This window comes from Quercus robur, chromosome 6 (genome assembly GCF_932294415.1).
Source record: "Quercus robur chromosome 6, dhQueRobu3.1, whole genome shotgun sequence".
In the NCBI taxonomy this organism is placed as follows: domain Eukaryota; kingdom Viridiplantae; phylum Streptophyta; class Magnoliopsida; order Fagales; family Fagaceae; genus Quercus; species Quercus robur.
Window position 1 is genome coordinate 27,710,881 of NC_065539.1, and position 17,036 is coordinate 27,727,916.

Sequence of the window (17,036 nt, forward strand, 5' to 3'; positions counted from 1 at the left end):
AATTTGGGTTTTACTGCATAGGCCACACCGCCACAGAATATTTAATTTTCTTTTTCTGATCGGAAAAAGATCATATATATACTCATAATTGGGTCTCTTGCTACCCACAACACCACTGATACCATTCCTAGTGAATCCAACAAGACCATCGTTGTTGTATGATTTGGATGTATGCAACAAGTTAGGGTGATTTTTTCTATTGTAATTGGATGTATAAAATACAGCTTTGTAGCCCAAATCACAACTTCGATCCTCTTGAATGATTGACATATATCACGCTGAACAAGCTTTCCAACAACACAACTAATGAAAAGAGCAATGGCAGGAAAAAATTGCAAACTAATACCAATCCTCAAACAATTTTGTTAGTTAGCAACGTTTTCAAACTATTTAGGAACAAACATCTCTAGTCTAAGAAATTCGATTTTTCTCTTAGAACTCGAGCCTAAGAGGCTCGATTTCTTTAGAGGACAATGCAAGATCAACAATGGAGCAACCCAACAAAGAATCAACTATGCAAAACCTAGCAAAGAAGCAATGATGCAAAACCCAACAAACCAAAGAAGCAACAACAAAGGTACGGTTTGAATTGAACCTCGGCAATGAAGCAGCGGTTTAGATTGAACCCAACTGCGGAGGTGGTAGCGAAGGCTCCAAGTGAGGGAAATTGGCTCGGACTGAACTTATCCACTTCGGATTCTCACTCTCTCTCAACCAGATTTGCAAAAATCGATCCTTTGGGGTTTTGGGTATTTTCTAAAATTTTGATTTGGGTCTTAAGAAAGAAAAAAAGAAGGAAGTACATCAAGAAAGAGCTATCAGTGCAGGAACTAGAAACTCGAGTTTCACGCAAATTTTAAATGGAAAGAAACTCGATTTGTTACAATGAAATTGAGTTTAAGAAACTCGAGATGTTAGTTTTCTAAATAGTTTGAAAACATTGCTAACTAATGAAATTGTTTGAAGATTGGTGTTAATTTACAATTTTTCTTGCAATGGCATATAAAAACTGTACACAAGGTCAACAATTAGGGGTTTCAATTAAATAAATAGTGTAACTGACAAAGATTCTCTTTTTACCATGCTACGAGACTCTAAGAATTACTCGGGCTTCACCCCTCCCCACAAACCCTCCAAAAGAGTTCTAGTGCATGGTTTGCACCATGGTGCTCTGTTTAATTTAAAAATAATTGTCTTTTCTATTTGGCTGCCTAAAAAATTATAATTAAATTTTGGCCAGATTGAAGCAAATTTCCTTTTCCTGTCCAAATATAAAAACAAGAGGGCAGGGCAGAATGTAATTATGGGACATAATGGGATTAAGAAGAATGTTTGCTGGAGGGTAAATAAATGAATTCCACTACTTTTCTTTTGCTTCTATTTTACATTTCTTGTAAATAAGAGTTCTATGTTACAAATCAAAATTGTGGTGGGATTGCAAAGACCACATCTAGTTTCCCTTACATTCTCAATTAGAAGAGCCTCTCAGCTCTAAGAAAATAGAATAGAATTGCACAAACTTATACTTCTCCCTTTCTATGCAAGCTCCCCAAGTTGCCTTTATGAAAATTTCCATTTTGAATGAATTAGTAGTTTCGATGCCATGAGGCAAAAGCCGCCCTCCAAATCTTAGCCCTGCAATGATGCACTGGAGCAGGCAATTTCGTGTGACATGCATTTCAACCAAGTTCACAAGGCAGGCACCCATACAATGCTTCCTGCAACAGAGTGCAATAACAAGAAAATGCAGCGACAAAAATTGGAAATCCCATCTCAAGGGCCAGATGCTGCTGTTCCTTCCCCATGTGTGGTCATATGAAGCATTTCCAAGCTCAGGTGGAGTGAGAGGGGGGGGGGGGGGGGGGGGGGGGGGGGGGGGGATTTGGTGTGTGAGCCAAGCTCATTTGAATAATTAATAATTAATCAGTATGGAATAACATAAGGCAGAGCACAAACATCAGCTGACTCTATCCTCAGAGCTTCTGCCCATACCTGTGGTGTCTCCTCAACCTTTGAAGATTCCACCTTGGGCTTTTCTGATTGGAAGCCATTGCTGCTAAACAGCCATTCTTGGTCATCATAATCAGACAGCTCATCCATCTTGGGTACTGTATATACCTGGCTTAAATACTTGGAATCCGGATGAGGTGGTTTTGCAGCTGCTTCAGCGATTTGATCAGCTTGTGCAGTGGCAAGCATGGGCTTCTTCAAGGAGACAGAAGATGAGGGTACTGTACATACCTGGCTTAAATACTTGGAATCCGGATTGGGTGGTTTTGCTGATGCTTCAGTGATTTGATCAGCTTGTGCAGTGGCAAGCATGGGCTTCTTCAAGGAGACAGAAGATGACTGATCTATAATGCCATTTAGCTTGGGTTCCTTAAGGTTACTGGCTGCTCCTTGCCTATCCGCATAGGTGATAGAAGTTTGGCAAGGTTCCAACATCCTTCCATTTTCTGATAAATGATTGGAGGAAGTCGGTCTTGCCAACTTATTAGGCCTACCATCAGTGGCTGTAAGAAGATTGAAAAAGGAAGCATCACTTGTCAGCTAATAATAAAATTATGAGAGTTCGAAACAGCTTGACAAAATTGACTCAATGTAATACCAAAAATCACAGACAATTAACTCAGAAAATTTTAACACAAGAATATCTGGAATCACAAGAGACCCACCAAAGTCTTTAAGGGATAGTGCCTACAACCACTCAAGCAAGAAATTAAGGTTAACAAAACTTGAAAGCAATGACCGGGCTGCAATAATTCATGGTTCATTATGAAGAGAACTCACCATGTAAAACTCCATTTGTCTCAACTTCCTTCCGTTTCTTTAGATTTTCCTCAGAAGCAGCATTCTTGTTGCTGCCCTCCAGAAGTTGGGGGGTTTTAATATAATGGCTACCTAAAAGGTCATTCTTGTTGCCCTCTTTTAATTTATTGTGTCCCGTGTTCTTATGTTCAACTTTCACCTCCTTTTTCTTCTCTTTGTCCCTGTTCTTATCCTTCCCTTGGCTCTTTTTCTCTCTAACTTTATCCTTGCGTTTATTCCCCTGTTTATCATCTCCTTCCTTTTCTTTGGTCTTCTCCTTCTCTTCCATCCTTTTCTCAATATTTTTCTCAAATGGTCTAGGCAATCCTTCAACTCTAGTTTGAACAGATGCAGCAGGATTCTGATCCAGCGAATTAGCAAATCTTGCCTCCTTGATTCCTTGCAAATCCATCTTTCTATCATCAACCCTCTTGGTCTTATCCTTACCTTCAGCCCAAGTGCCAGTACCTTTAGCCACCAATTTGACCATCTCCTCATTCCGGTCCATATAAGTAAAATTTTCAACCAACTTGTTCTCGGTCGCTCTGTCATCATCTTTGATCCTCCTGCCCAACTCAGCCAGATGGATTCTCTCACTGAGTTTCTCTCCATTGTGCCCAGAAAATCTTGTTTTGTTTGAAATACCATTTTTATCTTTATCCATTTCCTCATTTTGAATGAGTTTTTCTCCAGAGTAACCCTCAGCTTGCCCTGGAAGTCTCTTCTCACCTGGGGCACTGTTTTTCTCTTTAACCCTATCCTTCTCCTTCTCCTTCTTTTTATCTCTGTGTTTTTCCTTCTTGTCTTTCTTTTCCGTATGCTTTCCATCACTTCTATCTTTCTCTCTTTTCTCTCTGCCTTCCTTCTTCTCTTTGTCTTTTTTCTCCTTTTTATGCTTCTTTTCTCTGTGCTTTTCCTGTGAACCATGAAAAACAATGATAAGAATATGTTTTCCAAAAAAACAAAGATATATGGCAGAATTATGTAATATTATAAAGCTGCAGAGAATAATGAAGAATTTTCATATAATAAGCTCTTATTTCCCAAATTAAGTAAATACATCAACAGGAACAAAATTTACTCTTGGTCTTTCTAGTAAGATGTATAACTACAAAGAACAAGGGCTGAAATTTCAATCAAAAGAACCACAACCAATTCGGGGGACTTGATAAAAAATAATTTCAAATATATATATATATATATATATATATATATGTACATTGCATAAAGGGGTAAAGATCTAATGCTTCAAAGCATTGGTTGGGGATTAAGGTGATTAATTCTTCCCTCCCCTGTACATCCATCTATACATACATATATAGGTAAAGAATGGGGATCTAAAACAGGATACGATAAATATAATAAAACTTGTAAGAGAGAACAAAAAGACAAAGTAGTCATGATGAAGTAATTATTCAAAATCAAGGTGGAATAAAGACTTCACATGGCGGAGACAAAAACATCAACAAATACTAAAATAATTACTGATGTGCAACGTGAGCAAAATGTTGCCAAGCAATACAGGAACTTGTGGATTGAATTGCAGGATGTCTCCTTGCAATTTCCCAAAGCTCCAAGGGTTTTAAGTTTGGTTGACCACAGGTTTGTATAACAAGTGAGGCCTAAATTAAATATGTAATAAGGATTCTTGTAAAAACTATAAGCATGGCTCCAAGTATAAAAAGATACTGTTCAGTTACGTGTTACTAAAAGACAAATCCCAAAGGAAGCTAAAAAGCGCCATAATCCCATCTGCTCCTCACTTCCAAATGCCATCAGACTTAAAAAATAGAACTTAAATGGCTGTTAAGTTAAAATGTTTCACATACACAAGTTCCTAATCACCTTTTTCCATGACTTCCTAAGGACATGCAAAACAAGTGCCAAAAAATATCTTCAGTACAAATCATGGCGTATCACAAAAGCCTCCCCCTCAAATCATGGCATAATCACCCATTTGCAAACTCAGCAACATTAAGTTCTTTGAGAGCTTGGTAAGATGTCTTCCTAGCTTCATCATGCTTTTTTAACAAATTTCAATTACAATATCAGAACTAGTCCACAGAAATGTTGTAATGCAAAATATATATACACACATTCAATAATTTAAAATCTTCACTGAACACCATAAACCAATCCCCACCAAGCAAGTAAAAGCACAATTTGCTGGACCATAGATACTTCTCATACTATCAAAGTAGGCCATACTTGACCTACTTATTAATGATATAGCACAAACAAGCCTAATATTAAATGTGTTATGTGCATGATTACTGAGTCATATACATTGGCCATCCAGTAAAAAGATTTAGTTCATAAATGTTTAAATACTAGCGGAATCATTTGAGACAGTCCTTTGAGAAAAGGTGAAGTGACATGGGACATATTGGAGAATGTCTAAATGTGCTTGTGGTGGGCTAAAGTTTAGGGAAATGTTTGGACAAAGTTAAATTTTTAAACAAGGGTTAGGTTCCAAAATGAATAGGGTTTTGTAAGGAAGAGAAAAGATTTGATTTAGGATTGAAATAAGGAAAGCAGAAAGGGAAATTGAATTTCTTCACAATCTAAGAAGAGTGAGTGAACAGTACTCATGAACATTAAAGAAAAAGAAGAGAGAGGAAAAGAACAATAAGGTCAACGTGGCTCAATACTCAAAACACTCAATATTGAATTGATAAATTCCCTGTTTGAATAGGGATTTAAAATAATAAATATATAAATAAAAATAAAATCCTTGTTTAAGTACAATAACGCACTCATACAAATCCTAAATTTTAATTCTTAATAGAACTAGGACTCATACTTTGACTAGTAAACCAAAACCCACACACTTAAAAGACACTTTTTTTTTTCTTTCATTTTTTATAATTCATTTTTTTTAGATTTGAACCCTAGATATCTCCAAAGGAAACACCAAGTTTCCCATAGGTGCCAAATGAGCTACAATGACTTTGGTCCAACAATTAGAAAGTTACTAAAATACCCTTACTAAAATACCCTTGATACTAGAATAACCAAATAAAACATAAATTAAAATATAACACCCAACTAATTACTATTGACACTTTTTTTCTTGTTGATGACTACTATCGACACTTTTTTTTTTTTGGATGACATAGGAGAACTTCACTAAGATTAGTTGCATGTCGCAAAGCATCATACCGTACAACAATCCTCACTGTTAATCAAACTCCTACGGGCAATTAATCCCACTTGTAGAACCAATTACCAGGCAATCTAGAGGCTTTTCACCCTTGACAGGCTAAGTAGTTTATCCTCATGCACAAGAGGCAAGTAACTACTATCGACACTTATTCTTAGGCTTTGCCTTAACCTTAGGCTTCCAAATAGGATCTCTTTTCTTTAAGCACACGATGGCTGCACCATCAATTCTTTCCTTCCATCAACAAGTTAAGTGTACTTCTTGTTATCATCAGCAAAAGAGTAAGTATTGAAGATCTGTTTAATTATTTTAAAAAGTGGATGAATGACATCTATCATACCCTCATCATCTAGATCTATGTCATCATAAGTTCACTTTCATGTTAGCATTGAGGAGTTCAAAAATCTCTTCTTCAAGTTTAGGTTGTTTGGTTTCCTTGATTGCCTCTTGACTTCTTTTAAGACTATCCTTTTCAAGCATAGTAATTGATTTTGAAGGACACTAAGAAGACATATGGCCAACACCACGACAAGTGTGACACTTTATTCAAGAATTAGATCTCCCACTTCCTTGTAATTAAGTAGTACATGAATGAACATTCTAGTTTGGAGCATTAGATAGACTTCTGCCAACTGATATCCATAATTGTTCTCTCACCTCTGATATTGCTTGCTACCGCAACTCTTATTAAGGCTTCCCTTTTACTACTCCTTTCCATTTGGTATGCAACTTGAATTGCATTGACCATGGTATAAAGTGTCCATTTGGGAATAGCTTATTTAGCCAAACAACTTATTTAGCTTTTTGGTGAAAGTGTGCTAAAGTATACTTGTACTTTGAAAAAGTTTTTTTTATTTTTAAAATAAGGTAAGAAAAAATAAGGTTTTAAAAAGCTATACATAAAAGCTAAAAGTTGAGCTTACAAGCTCTAGCCAAACAAACACAAAGTATACTTGCAGCCAAACAAAAAGAAATATTAGAATTTAATCCATGACAATAATAGAAATCATCCCATGGAAATCCCAATCTCATAACCAAGCTACAAAAATTGTTGGTGTACTCTTCACTGAAACCAACTGTGTGAATTGCAAGCAAGCTCATTGCTTATAAAAACGTGGTACAAGGTAATGAGTCATAGCAATTCATCTATCCTCCCAATATTGAATCGCTACATAATGAGTTTGTAGATACTTTTCCCACCAATTCTAGTTATCCCTGAGTTTAGCCTATGCAAAAAAAAATGTTTGTGCTCCTCGCTTAAGATATAGTATATACCATTTGATAAGTTATCCAAACTATGTAACCAATCATAATTACCTCTGTATGGCTCTCCCCATGAAAATCACTAACTTCTAGTTCAACACCTCTATCTGCATCAACCAATCTAGGCTCTCCTTGAGGTTAGACCAATTACATTGTGTTTCTTAAGGGTGTACCTGGCTAGCGCTTGGTCCATAGGAATTTAAGGAAGGAAAAGGTAGTGAGCTTGAGGGGAGCATAAAGGTTGAACCTGGACTAAATTTAAAGGATTTGGGTGCTTGATAAGTGGTTGTTTTAGAAGAAATGGACTAAATTTAAAGAATTTGGGTGCTTGATAAGTGGTTGTTTTAGAAGAAATCTTGCTTGCTGAGAACAGCAACAAATAGTCCATCTAAAGCTTCTTTCATAGCTGATAATTATTTAAGTTTGTCTCTATTGAATTCACCTTCTCATTCAACTGATTCAAAGTCTTTTTGTTTTTCCATAATCTTGAGAAAGCGTTAAATTTGGAATCTAATTGTGTTAGTCACCATTATCTCGGATAAGAAATTTCGTTGAGCGGTTGGTGGGAAACTTTTTCAGCAATAAACTTGCAGTAGAATTTTGGCTTTGAAACCAAAATTGAAGCAGGACAAATTGAAGAATTTTTCTACATATGCTTGTTGTGGGTTAAAGTTTAGGGGGATTTATGAATCTAAGATTTAGAACTTCTTAAAAGAAGGGTTATGGTTTAAGAATTGACAAAGTAGTCAATATCATACTGGAGGGTGTTTACGAAGTTGTACACCGGTATTAACTGTGTATAAGTTAGAACTATAATTGATTGATTACAAGTTAGAACCCATGTATTTTATTAAACAGCTTTAAAAAAAATGTGATCTCCAAATCAATATATTGCCCAAATAGCATGTTAAGTTTACCACCACCCTTAATTAATATGAGAAAAATAAATAAATGTGAGAAAGAAATAGGTGTGGAGAAATGAATCCTCATGGAGAGTAGATGGACAAAACAAAATAGAGAAACTAACCCAACATATCTTTTGACCTATAGCTAAAAATAAACATTTAGGGAAATGAAAAGGCAAAATCTTGGGAAAACAGAAGATAAGTTATCAAGATAGGTGATTTTTTAGGGGGGGGGGGGGGGGTGTAAGTGATAGTTTGATTTAGGTGGACAGCTGAGGGGATTGGTGGAGAAAATGAAACCAAAAAGAGAAGAAAAAAGGAGTGCAACGACCCAAAAGAGGGCTAGTCAAGTTACAACTAAGGCTACTCGTTATGCCCAAGATCCACCTAGTGAACACCTAATGTGGGACTCAGCACAACACATACTCACACAATCCAATCCACACAATTTGAGATATCACAAGGAGGATTCATTAATTCATACATCAGACCGACACTTCCACCATACTGGTATGAGCAGGGACAGACCCAGGATTTTAAGCTAAAGGGCGCCAGAGTATAAAGAAAAAAAAAATCTAAATAGACATCCATATAGTATTAAAAAATTATAAATACTCAAAATCGTTGTTTCTAAATACATTAAGATACAACCATTTACCAACAAAGACAACAACAACAAAAAAAAAAATTTTTTTGAATACTAGGTTGGCTAGGATTTTTTGTTGTTGAAGTTATAGCATTCAAAGTGGTGGTGTTAAAAATTTTAGCTTTTAGCACCTCAAAAAACTACTTTATCTATTTTACCATCTCACTTTACAATACACCCAATATCAAATATTATTCTATTTTTTTATCACTTCATTTAAAATAATATACGAAACTCATTAAAATAATAAAGGAAGAGAGATAATTTGAGTTTTTAATTGAAGGAAGATATATAATCTTAATAAAATATTGTAATTTATTTTTAACAACTTGTTACAGTCAATTGGTATTTATACCAGTTTACTGCAGTTGTAAAAAATTTAGCTTTAGCTTCTTCAATAGCACATGATTTTTTTGTTCTTTGATGGTAAAATAGTTTTTTTTACTAACATACAATCACCATTGTGAATGTTTTTATTGTTTTTGTTAAGTTTTTGGGTTGGATAGTTGCTCTTTGGGTGAGGCTAGTTATGCTTATTGAGGAGAAAGGGGGACCTAAGATTTTGGAAGAGGGGCCCAACTACAAAAATTAAATATATAATAACTAAAATAAATAAATTTTGGACCCAGGGGGGCCCAAGCCCCCTTGGGGCCCATCTAGGTCCATCCCTGAGTACGAGTGCACAACAACAAGAGTTCAAGGATTCAAAATATATGAGAGAGAGAGAGAGAGATAGAAGAAGAAGAATAAGAAAGGGCCAAGCATAAATTCTGTACTGGCTGAAATTGCTTTTTCTGACCAAAACAGGTACACGCTTAAATATCATATAAAAGCCAAAATAGTCTGTAATTTAAACCTCTACATTTTGGAGGTAGTATCTATATTGGATTGTTTGCCAAGATGATAAATTCTGACCATACTGGCCAATGTGGTATTAACTACTTTGGAATGAATAGGGTTTTGTAAAGAATAGAAAAGATTTAATTTTGGATTGCAGTGAGGTAAGAAAAGACCAACCAAATTTCTCCGAGTCTAAGAATAGTAGCGTGAACAGTGACAGAACATCAAAGAAAAGGGGGGGGGGGGGGAGAGAGAGAAGAACAACAACAAAAAAAAAAAAATAAGGATAACGTGCCTTAATACTCAAACAGTTAATATTTTATTGATGTTCATATCATACCACATTTTGATGGCAGAATCATAACATGCTTATAAAAAGGATATTCTCTTTGAAAGCCTACGGCTAAGGCAAAGCCCAAGAAGTGTTCATGGTAGTTAATTAAGTTTTTATATTTTATTAGGTTATTCTTGAGTCGAGGGTATTTTAGTAATTTTACAATTGTTGGGTATGGCCCATAGTTATAGGCCATAGGTTTTATTAATGAATCTTATTTAATTATGGGTCTTTATGTATGGGCTTTGGTTTAATTTATTAGGGTTAAATAGTAGTCCTGGGAATCCTAATACTACTAGTACAAGTAAGAGTCTTAAATATATATATATATATATATATATGGTGGTGCTCAATGTATTCAATAAAATGAGTTGATTAATAAAATTGAGTGTTTTGAGCAATAGGTTACTGTTCACACAGCCCCCTAAACAGCCCTAACTTCTCTCTCATTCTTCTTCTTTCCTAACCCTAAACCCACCACAACTAAACGTAGACAAATCTCTAATCTAATTTGTCCTACATCACAGTTTATATAGACCCTAAATATTTGCCTAGTAGAACCTATGTTGCACAAACACGGATACAAGTCCAAGAGTACAACAATTTTTGAAAAACAAGGGTACAACACTATGGGGGTATGGAAATTAATTAATTAAGTAATATTTATATTTAGGTATATTTTTTAAATATTTTTAGCCTTAAAATATGTTTAACACCCAATATTTAACTTTAATTATAAAAAATAAAAATAAAAAATAAAAAAAACTAGCAGGACACACAAAAACAAAAAACACTAAACCCATAATAAACAAGTAAACAATATAAGGCAGAGGCAGATTTCAAGGAAAAAAAAAAAAACATTGATATAGCTCTGTAAGGCAGATAAAAAAAAATTAAAATCATAAAACCAAACCAAAAAAAAAAAATACTAAACCTATACTATATATAAGAACACAGTAGGCTAATAACTGAGATAAGTGTACACCCAAAGCGAGAAAAAAAAAATGAACAACAAAAAGGAAACACGAGACCTGAAGAACGCGAGAGAGAGAAACGGCAGAGGGAGAGAGGCTTTGGGCCCTTGGGGTCATTGGAGAAGCTTGGTGGTCGCCGATCTACGCCCTACAGTGGTCACCGATGAGAAGTGGGGCTCAGCTGAGGCATGAGGATTGAAGGTGAAGCAGTGAGGAGGCGTTGGTCCCAGAAGATAAGAGGGGCAAACAAATTTTTAGGGCTTTAATCAAACAAGATCAACACTATCGGATTGTCAAGATGTCAACATCTTGAGTTTTTTTTTTTTTTTTTTTTTTTGGGATCTGCCGTGTCCACTGTGCCAGCACCGTGTCAGAATTTCAAAAAAAAAAAAAAAGGAAAAAGAAAGAGACACTGCTGGACATGGATTTTGGGCATGTCTTTCCAGTACCCGTGTCCGACACGGGTACTAGACCAAAAATGGCGTGTCCGTGCAACATAGAGTAGAACTAGGACTCCTACTTTGAATAGTAAACCAAAACCTAATTGAATCAAACCAAAGCCCACACACAAAGACTCATACATCAAATAAGACTTGCTTATAAAATAGAAACCAAGGCCCACAATTATGACCCACACCCAACATTTACAAAATTAGTAAAATTCCCTTGACGTTAGAATAATCAAATAAAACATAAAAATATAATTGACTCTGGAATAACCAAATAAAATTAGATAATAAAAAACTAATTAACTACCATGCATACTTATTCTTGGGATCCACCTTAACCTTAGGCTTCAAAAGAGGATATTATTTCTCTAATCACACTATGGTTGCATCATCATGAAGACTTGCAAGCCAGGGAAAAGCAAATATCCTCAGTAAGTCATCTGCTTTGAGAGCTGCTCTAATTTTTAAAACTCTTGTGCCAAGACAAGACATAGCCTCCTCTATCTACCTATCTCATTTCCTCTCTCCTTTTTTGTATTTCTTGATTACTAATACAAAGATCTACTCTTCCAAGGCAGGGCTGTTAATAACAGGTGTTAAATTTCTTGCTTCTAGAGCTATTTTAAGCACCTAATGCAAATCTCATTGCAACCTCACGTGTGAGATCTGTATAAGCAATAAACTGCCTGCAAGAATAACATTAAATGTGAGATCTCTGCAAGCAACCAAATATCTTTTTTTTTTTTTTTTGATAAGGCAACCAAATATCTTTGAGTATAACATTTTCCTTCCAACTTCCTCATCACAAGATAAAAATTAAGAATCTGATTTCCATGCTAGCCACCCTTCATAATCACAATAATCAGAGGAAATAAATAACAAGTTTAGCACCCTGGAACAACTACTAAAAGATGTTAACCACCAGATTTGGACTAATATAAATGGAGCCTCACTTATGAATATAGTTTAAGATTAGTGCTACAAACTCCCCTCCCCAACCCCCCCCCCCCCCCCCCCCCACCCCCCACCCCCACCAAAAGGAAAAAAATGTATGTAAAAAAGATGCTCTATATGTTTTCCAGATAATCTCAAGCAAGGTCTCAAATTCAATTCTAAATTGTAATTAAATCCTTCACATATCAATTCATTTTTTAGCTACCTGAATCAGTAACATCCTATCTGTTAAGAACCAAAATCAAAGGGGAATATATAACAACACAACTTGATATTGTACCAAGTGAAAGAGCAGATCTAAATGAAACAGGAATATGGACAAAGGAATTCATAGACTCACACACACATACAAAAACAGTTATTGTAAAATCATTAATTTCTCCTGTCCTCACATACTGATCATGATGCTGAATTGATCTGATATCCTATACCAAATAAATAACACATACAAAGAGAGTTCGTAAAATCTTCCGTTTCTCCCCTCCCCTATATTCCTAAATTAGGTTGTAGGTAAATCAAGTATAGCTCACAATGACGACTTCCAATGTATTAGGACTTAGGTCATCACATGCAATCATTTATGATAGTGAATTGACCTAGTATCCCACAGAAACTAAATAACCCACTTAATTCCAAAAAGAGATTCAAAATTCAAACTTTAAGGAAAAAGTGGTTGTAGATTATCTTTATTGAAATTATTATTATTTAACTTCTAGAGATTTCCTCCAAATATCATAGACAAACTACAAGCATAGAGAAACCAAAATCCAGTGATTAATTTCATGAAAGAAAAATACTAAAAAACGCCTCCACTAAGTAGGATAATGCCATCAAGAGTAACAAATCAACTATATGTGATATTTAACGATGAGAATAGGTATGGCCATCCTAATCACATTATTCAATAACCTTGCACCCTTGCATCTTCAAAGGCATTTGAATTCTTAGATTGACAGAATACGAATTAAGGACAGGATAAATAAAATTAATTGCTCTTCATCTGACGAACTAATTGGTATAGGTAGATTTCATATTATAATTACCTTGCTACCCGAACTGAACAAATTATCAGACAGCAACAGACACATCATATACATAAGCTTGAGGAAGCATAAATCGGGGAGGAAATGCCATTGTAATAACTTCAGTAGCCATTCTAGAATATATTCTTACATTTCTTGATAAGATAATGACAAAAACATAGAGGAATGATTAACATAGTTAAATCCTATCAATCAATCTCAATTTTCCTTCACAACCATCAAAAATAAAAAGGCAATAGCTTCAAAGTACCCCTGCTAGTTCAACTTTTCATTATATTCAACAGCACCCAAACATCCACCAATAATCTCTATTCTTATATAATAAAGATCTTATCTGTTTTTAGAATACAACCTACCAAATCAATCTACTAATTAACAGTGGTTTTCGGTTAGATATACATGAAATTATGCATATTTATTTAAGCAATTACAGGAACTTATAGAACAGTTTCAAATGTATTGGTTCAATCTAGGGCCGTGCATCTTACAAAAATACTTTTCACATGTGCCTGCTAAATGCTATACCAAGTATAGACTATTAATGGACAAAAGAAAGTAAAATTAACCTTTTTTAGTAAGTCCACATCCTCTGTCCGTGCCTTCTTTTCATATCCTGGTGGTGGGAACGGAAAGCAGCGCGACATTGCACAAAATCCAGCAATACACTACACAAGCGCCTTCCAAATGCAAAAATGTTGGAATCACTTTCCAGGAGCACTGTTCCAGAAGGGGAACGAACCAGCAACTATGCTTCTGTCCATGCACCATGTCCCCACATTCATTTCCAGCTTCAATATACCTCCATAAGCTTACACAGTTTCGAAACCCACCAACCTTTCTTCCCCTCTAGCTCAAATGCACAAACAGGTCAAGCAAATATCACTGAAAGTAACTCGAGAAAATTACACTCAGGCACAGCAACCACTCAATCAAAGCAACTGTAATAATATACTGTACTAAACTAGTAGAACAAAACCCAGATGGCAAAAGACTGACTGATGAAAAAGAAAAAAGCCCCTTTGGCCTTTGGTGAATAATGATTTGAGCTGAAACTATCTATGTTAACCCAAAGGGTTTCTTGAGAAACGAAAAGAGTGAAGTGCAATCAGAACCTCTTCTTCTGAGCCAATACAGAATCATCACCTCCTCCTCCTTATAAGCAAATCCCAACAACAAAATCATTCCCCTACAAAGAGAAGATCACAAACTCTGCAAAACAGAACCCAGAAATCCTGAATCTCCGAAACAAAACAGAAAAAATAACAACAAAGCAGCAAAACAAAATAAAAATCACATTCCCCAAAAAAAAAAAAGTCTTGGATCACTGTCTTTATTAACAACAATTCAATATGTGCAATCCTCTTCCATGCTCCTCTGAGCAACAATGGGCATGATTATTTCCAAGCAATCTCCCAACTTGAAAACTCCCCCAGTAGCACTAGTCTCAAATTTTAACAATTTCGATTCCATCCAAGATCGCCCATAACTCTCCAATCCCCTAAATCTCTAATCCATTAATAATTCACTACTAAATTCCACAACTGCTTGGTTACGATCCAACCACAAAACCCCTAGACCATTCACGCTTCTCAGTACGAAGAAATTCTCAGTACCCTAAACCATAAAAAATAAAAACCCTAATTTCCTTACTGTGAAGCAAATTGAGAAATTTGAAATTTAGGAAAATATAAATAAATAAAAAAAGGAAAAGTGAGAATAAAAAAATTAAAAAAAAAAAAAAAAAAAAAAAAAAAAAAACCTTTATAGGCAATTGTTTTGTAAGGTACCGATCAAAAGGAAGAGGAAAAGGGAAGTTTGGATTCGAAGCGTTAATGAGAAAAATTGAGGAATAATTTTTAGAAACAAAAAAAAATAATAATAAAAAGTTGGTGGAATTGTTGGGGATTGAGATTACCTTGTCCGCTACAAAGTGAGCATTGTTTGTAGGAGGACAAGATCTCTCTCTTTCTCTCTCTCTTTCTATGTTTTTTTTTTTTTTTTTTTTTTTTGGTTCTTGAAGAAGCAGCAGCAGAAATAGATAGTTAGAAGTGGAAAATTGGGGGGGGTAAGAGTAGTTAATATATAATAATTAGAATAAAAATAGAAATAATAATTGAGGTGAGGGAGTGAGAGGGTGTAGATTCTGGGTTTTTGTTTGTGTGTCCAGTGCTTCTCTCTCTTTCTTTTGTTGGGTGTGTCTGTGTCTGTGTTGTTAAGTGTGTGTTTCGAGTATTTGTGTCTCACAGACTCCCCTCCCCCTCTCTCTCTCTCTCTCTCTCTCTCCTCCCAGTAGGCTTTTATTCGGAAGTCACACGCGATAATGAATGACTAAAAAAATAATTAAAAGGAAGGGCTTTGAGGCCCAAATATATCTACGAGACCATCTCCCTTTCTCACATTAGAGTTTAGAGAGAGAAGCTTCCTCATCTACCACTCGAACCTCCCTAGTCCCTACCTATCATGATTTTAAAAACTGGATCGGACTGACTTGTTTAATTAGTTCAATTAGGAACCAGGTAACAGTCTGGTCTGTAAAAATGCCCAAAACTAAAAATCGAAGGCAAATTCATTTTTATCCCCGGTTCGATTTTTAAAACCATGCACCTATACCTATGTGCATCTTTGCCATTCTCTTTTCTTTTTCTTTTTCTTTTTTTAAGACAAGACTTTTTCCTTTTTGATGAAATTTTAAAACTTTTGTTTGTTTCGGCTAAAAATATTTCTCTCATTCTTGAGTGTTTGATCCAATTGAAAACACTAATCAAATTGAAAATATTTTTTGAATTGATCACCAAATCACCCCTTGTCCTGCGTAAATTGTTTTCCTATCAAAAAAATAATAATCTAGGGCCCGTTTGGTATAGAGGTGTTTCAGTTTTCATAACTCAGTACTCAGTTTTCATGACTCAAACTCAAAACCCATAACTCATAACTCAAACTCCACTATCACTCAAAAAATCAAACACTTTTATTGGTCACAAAACTCAGTCATGTATCTCAGTTTTTAACTTCACTTTTTGCCAAAATAATGGACCCACCCACTGACACTACACAGAAGAATATGGTTGCTACCCGCGTTCCTTTTTTTTTTTTTTTTTCCTGCTCTTCAAACCCAACTACACCGAAACCTAGCTCCACCACCACCAACGGCAACCCCCTTCATACACCACCACCAATGGCAAACCCAGAAGTCCACAACCACAACCACCACCACCAATAGCCCTCAACACAACCATAACCTCCACCAAAAAATCTGAATAAATCAAAAATCCAAACCCACCAACAGCCCTTAACCAAATGTGTTTGATTGAAAAAAAAAAAGCATCAGGTCTCACCGCGTTATAGCCATCACCACGTGAAGAAAAAAAAAAAGAGAAGGAGAGCTCTGGGTTCGATTCGCCCGCGAAGCTTGATCTCTGGTCTTGGCTTAGTCCGATTCGCCGGCAAAGCTTCCAATCTCTGTGAAGCATCAAGTCTCACGATCCGACCTGGGCTCAGTCCGATTCACCGGCGAAGCTTGATCTCTGGGTTGGAGAGAGATGTTACTTGATGGGACAAAATCAAAACCCAACACCGGCGATCATGGTCTTGGTGTTTCGAGGCTTTCGCTTTGATGGTGGCGGCGGAACTGGGCTGAACCAAAGAAAGGAAGAAAGA

General features: G+C 35.7%; 1 protein-coding gene across 2 annotated transcripts; it reads right to left on the bottom strand.

Annotated features, from left to right (window-relative positions):
• Positions 1 to 1,347: 1,347 nt before the first annotated feature.
• Positions 1,348 to 15,679, bottom strand: LOC126688401 (uncharacterized). 2 transcript variants are annotated; one of them, XM_050383077.1, is made up of 4 exons: positions 15,295 to 15,679; positions 13,946 to 14,588; positions 2,791 to 3,724; positions 1,348 to 2,513 (listed from the first exon to the last, which is right to left on the bottom strand). In XM_050383077.1, the coding sequence occupies exons 2-4, from the start codon at positions 14,021 to 14,023 to the stop codon at positions 1,924 to 1,926; spliced, it is 1,602 nt and encodes a 533-aa protein (XP_050239034.1). In that variant the 5' UTR covers positions 14,024 to 14,588; positions 15,295 to 15,679; the 3' UTR covers positions 1,348 to 1,923. The 2 variants fall into 2 exon arrangements, with proteins under 2 accessions (XP_050239034.1, XP_050239033.1); XM_050383076.1 differs by having other exon boundaries at positions 13,946 to 15,679.
• Between the last annotated feature and the right edge of the window lie 1,357 nt (positions 15,680 to 17,036).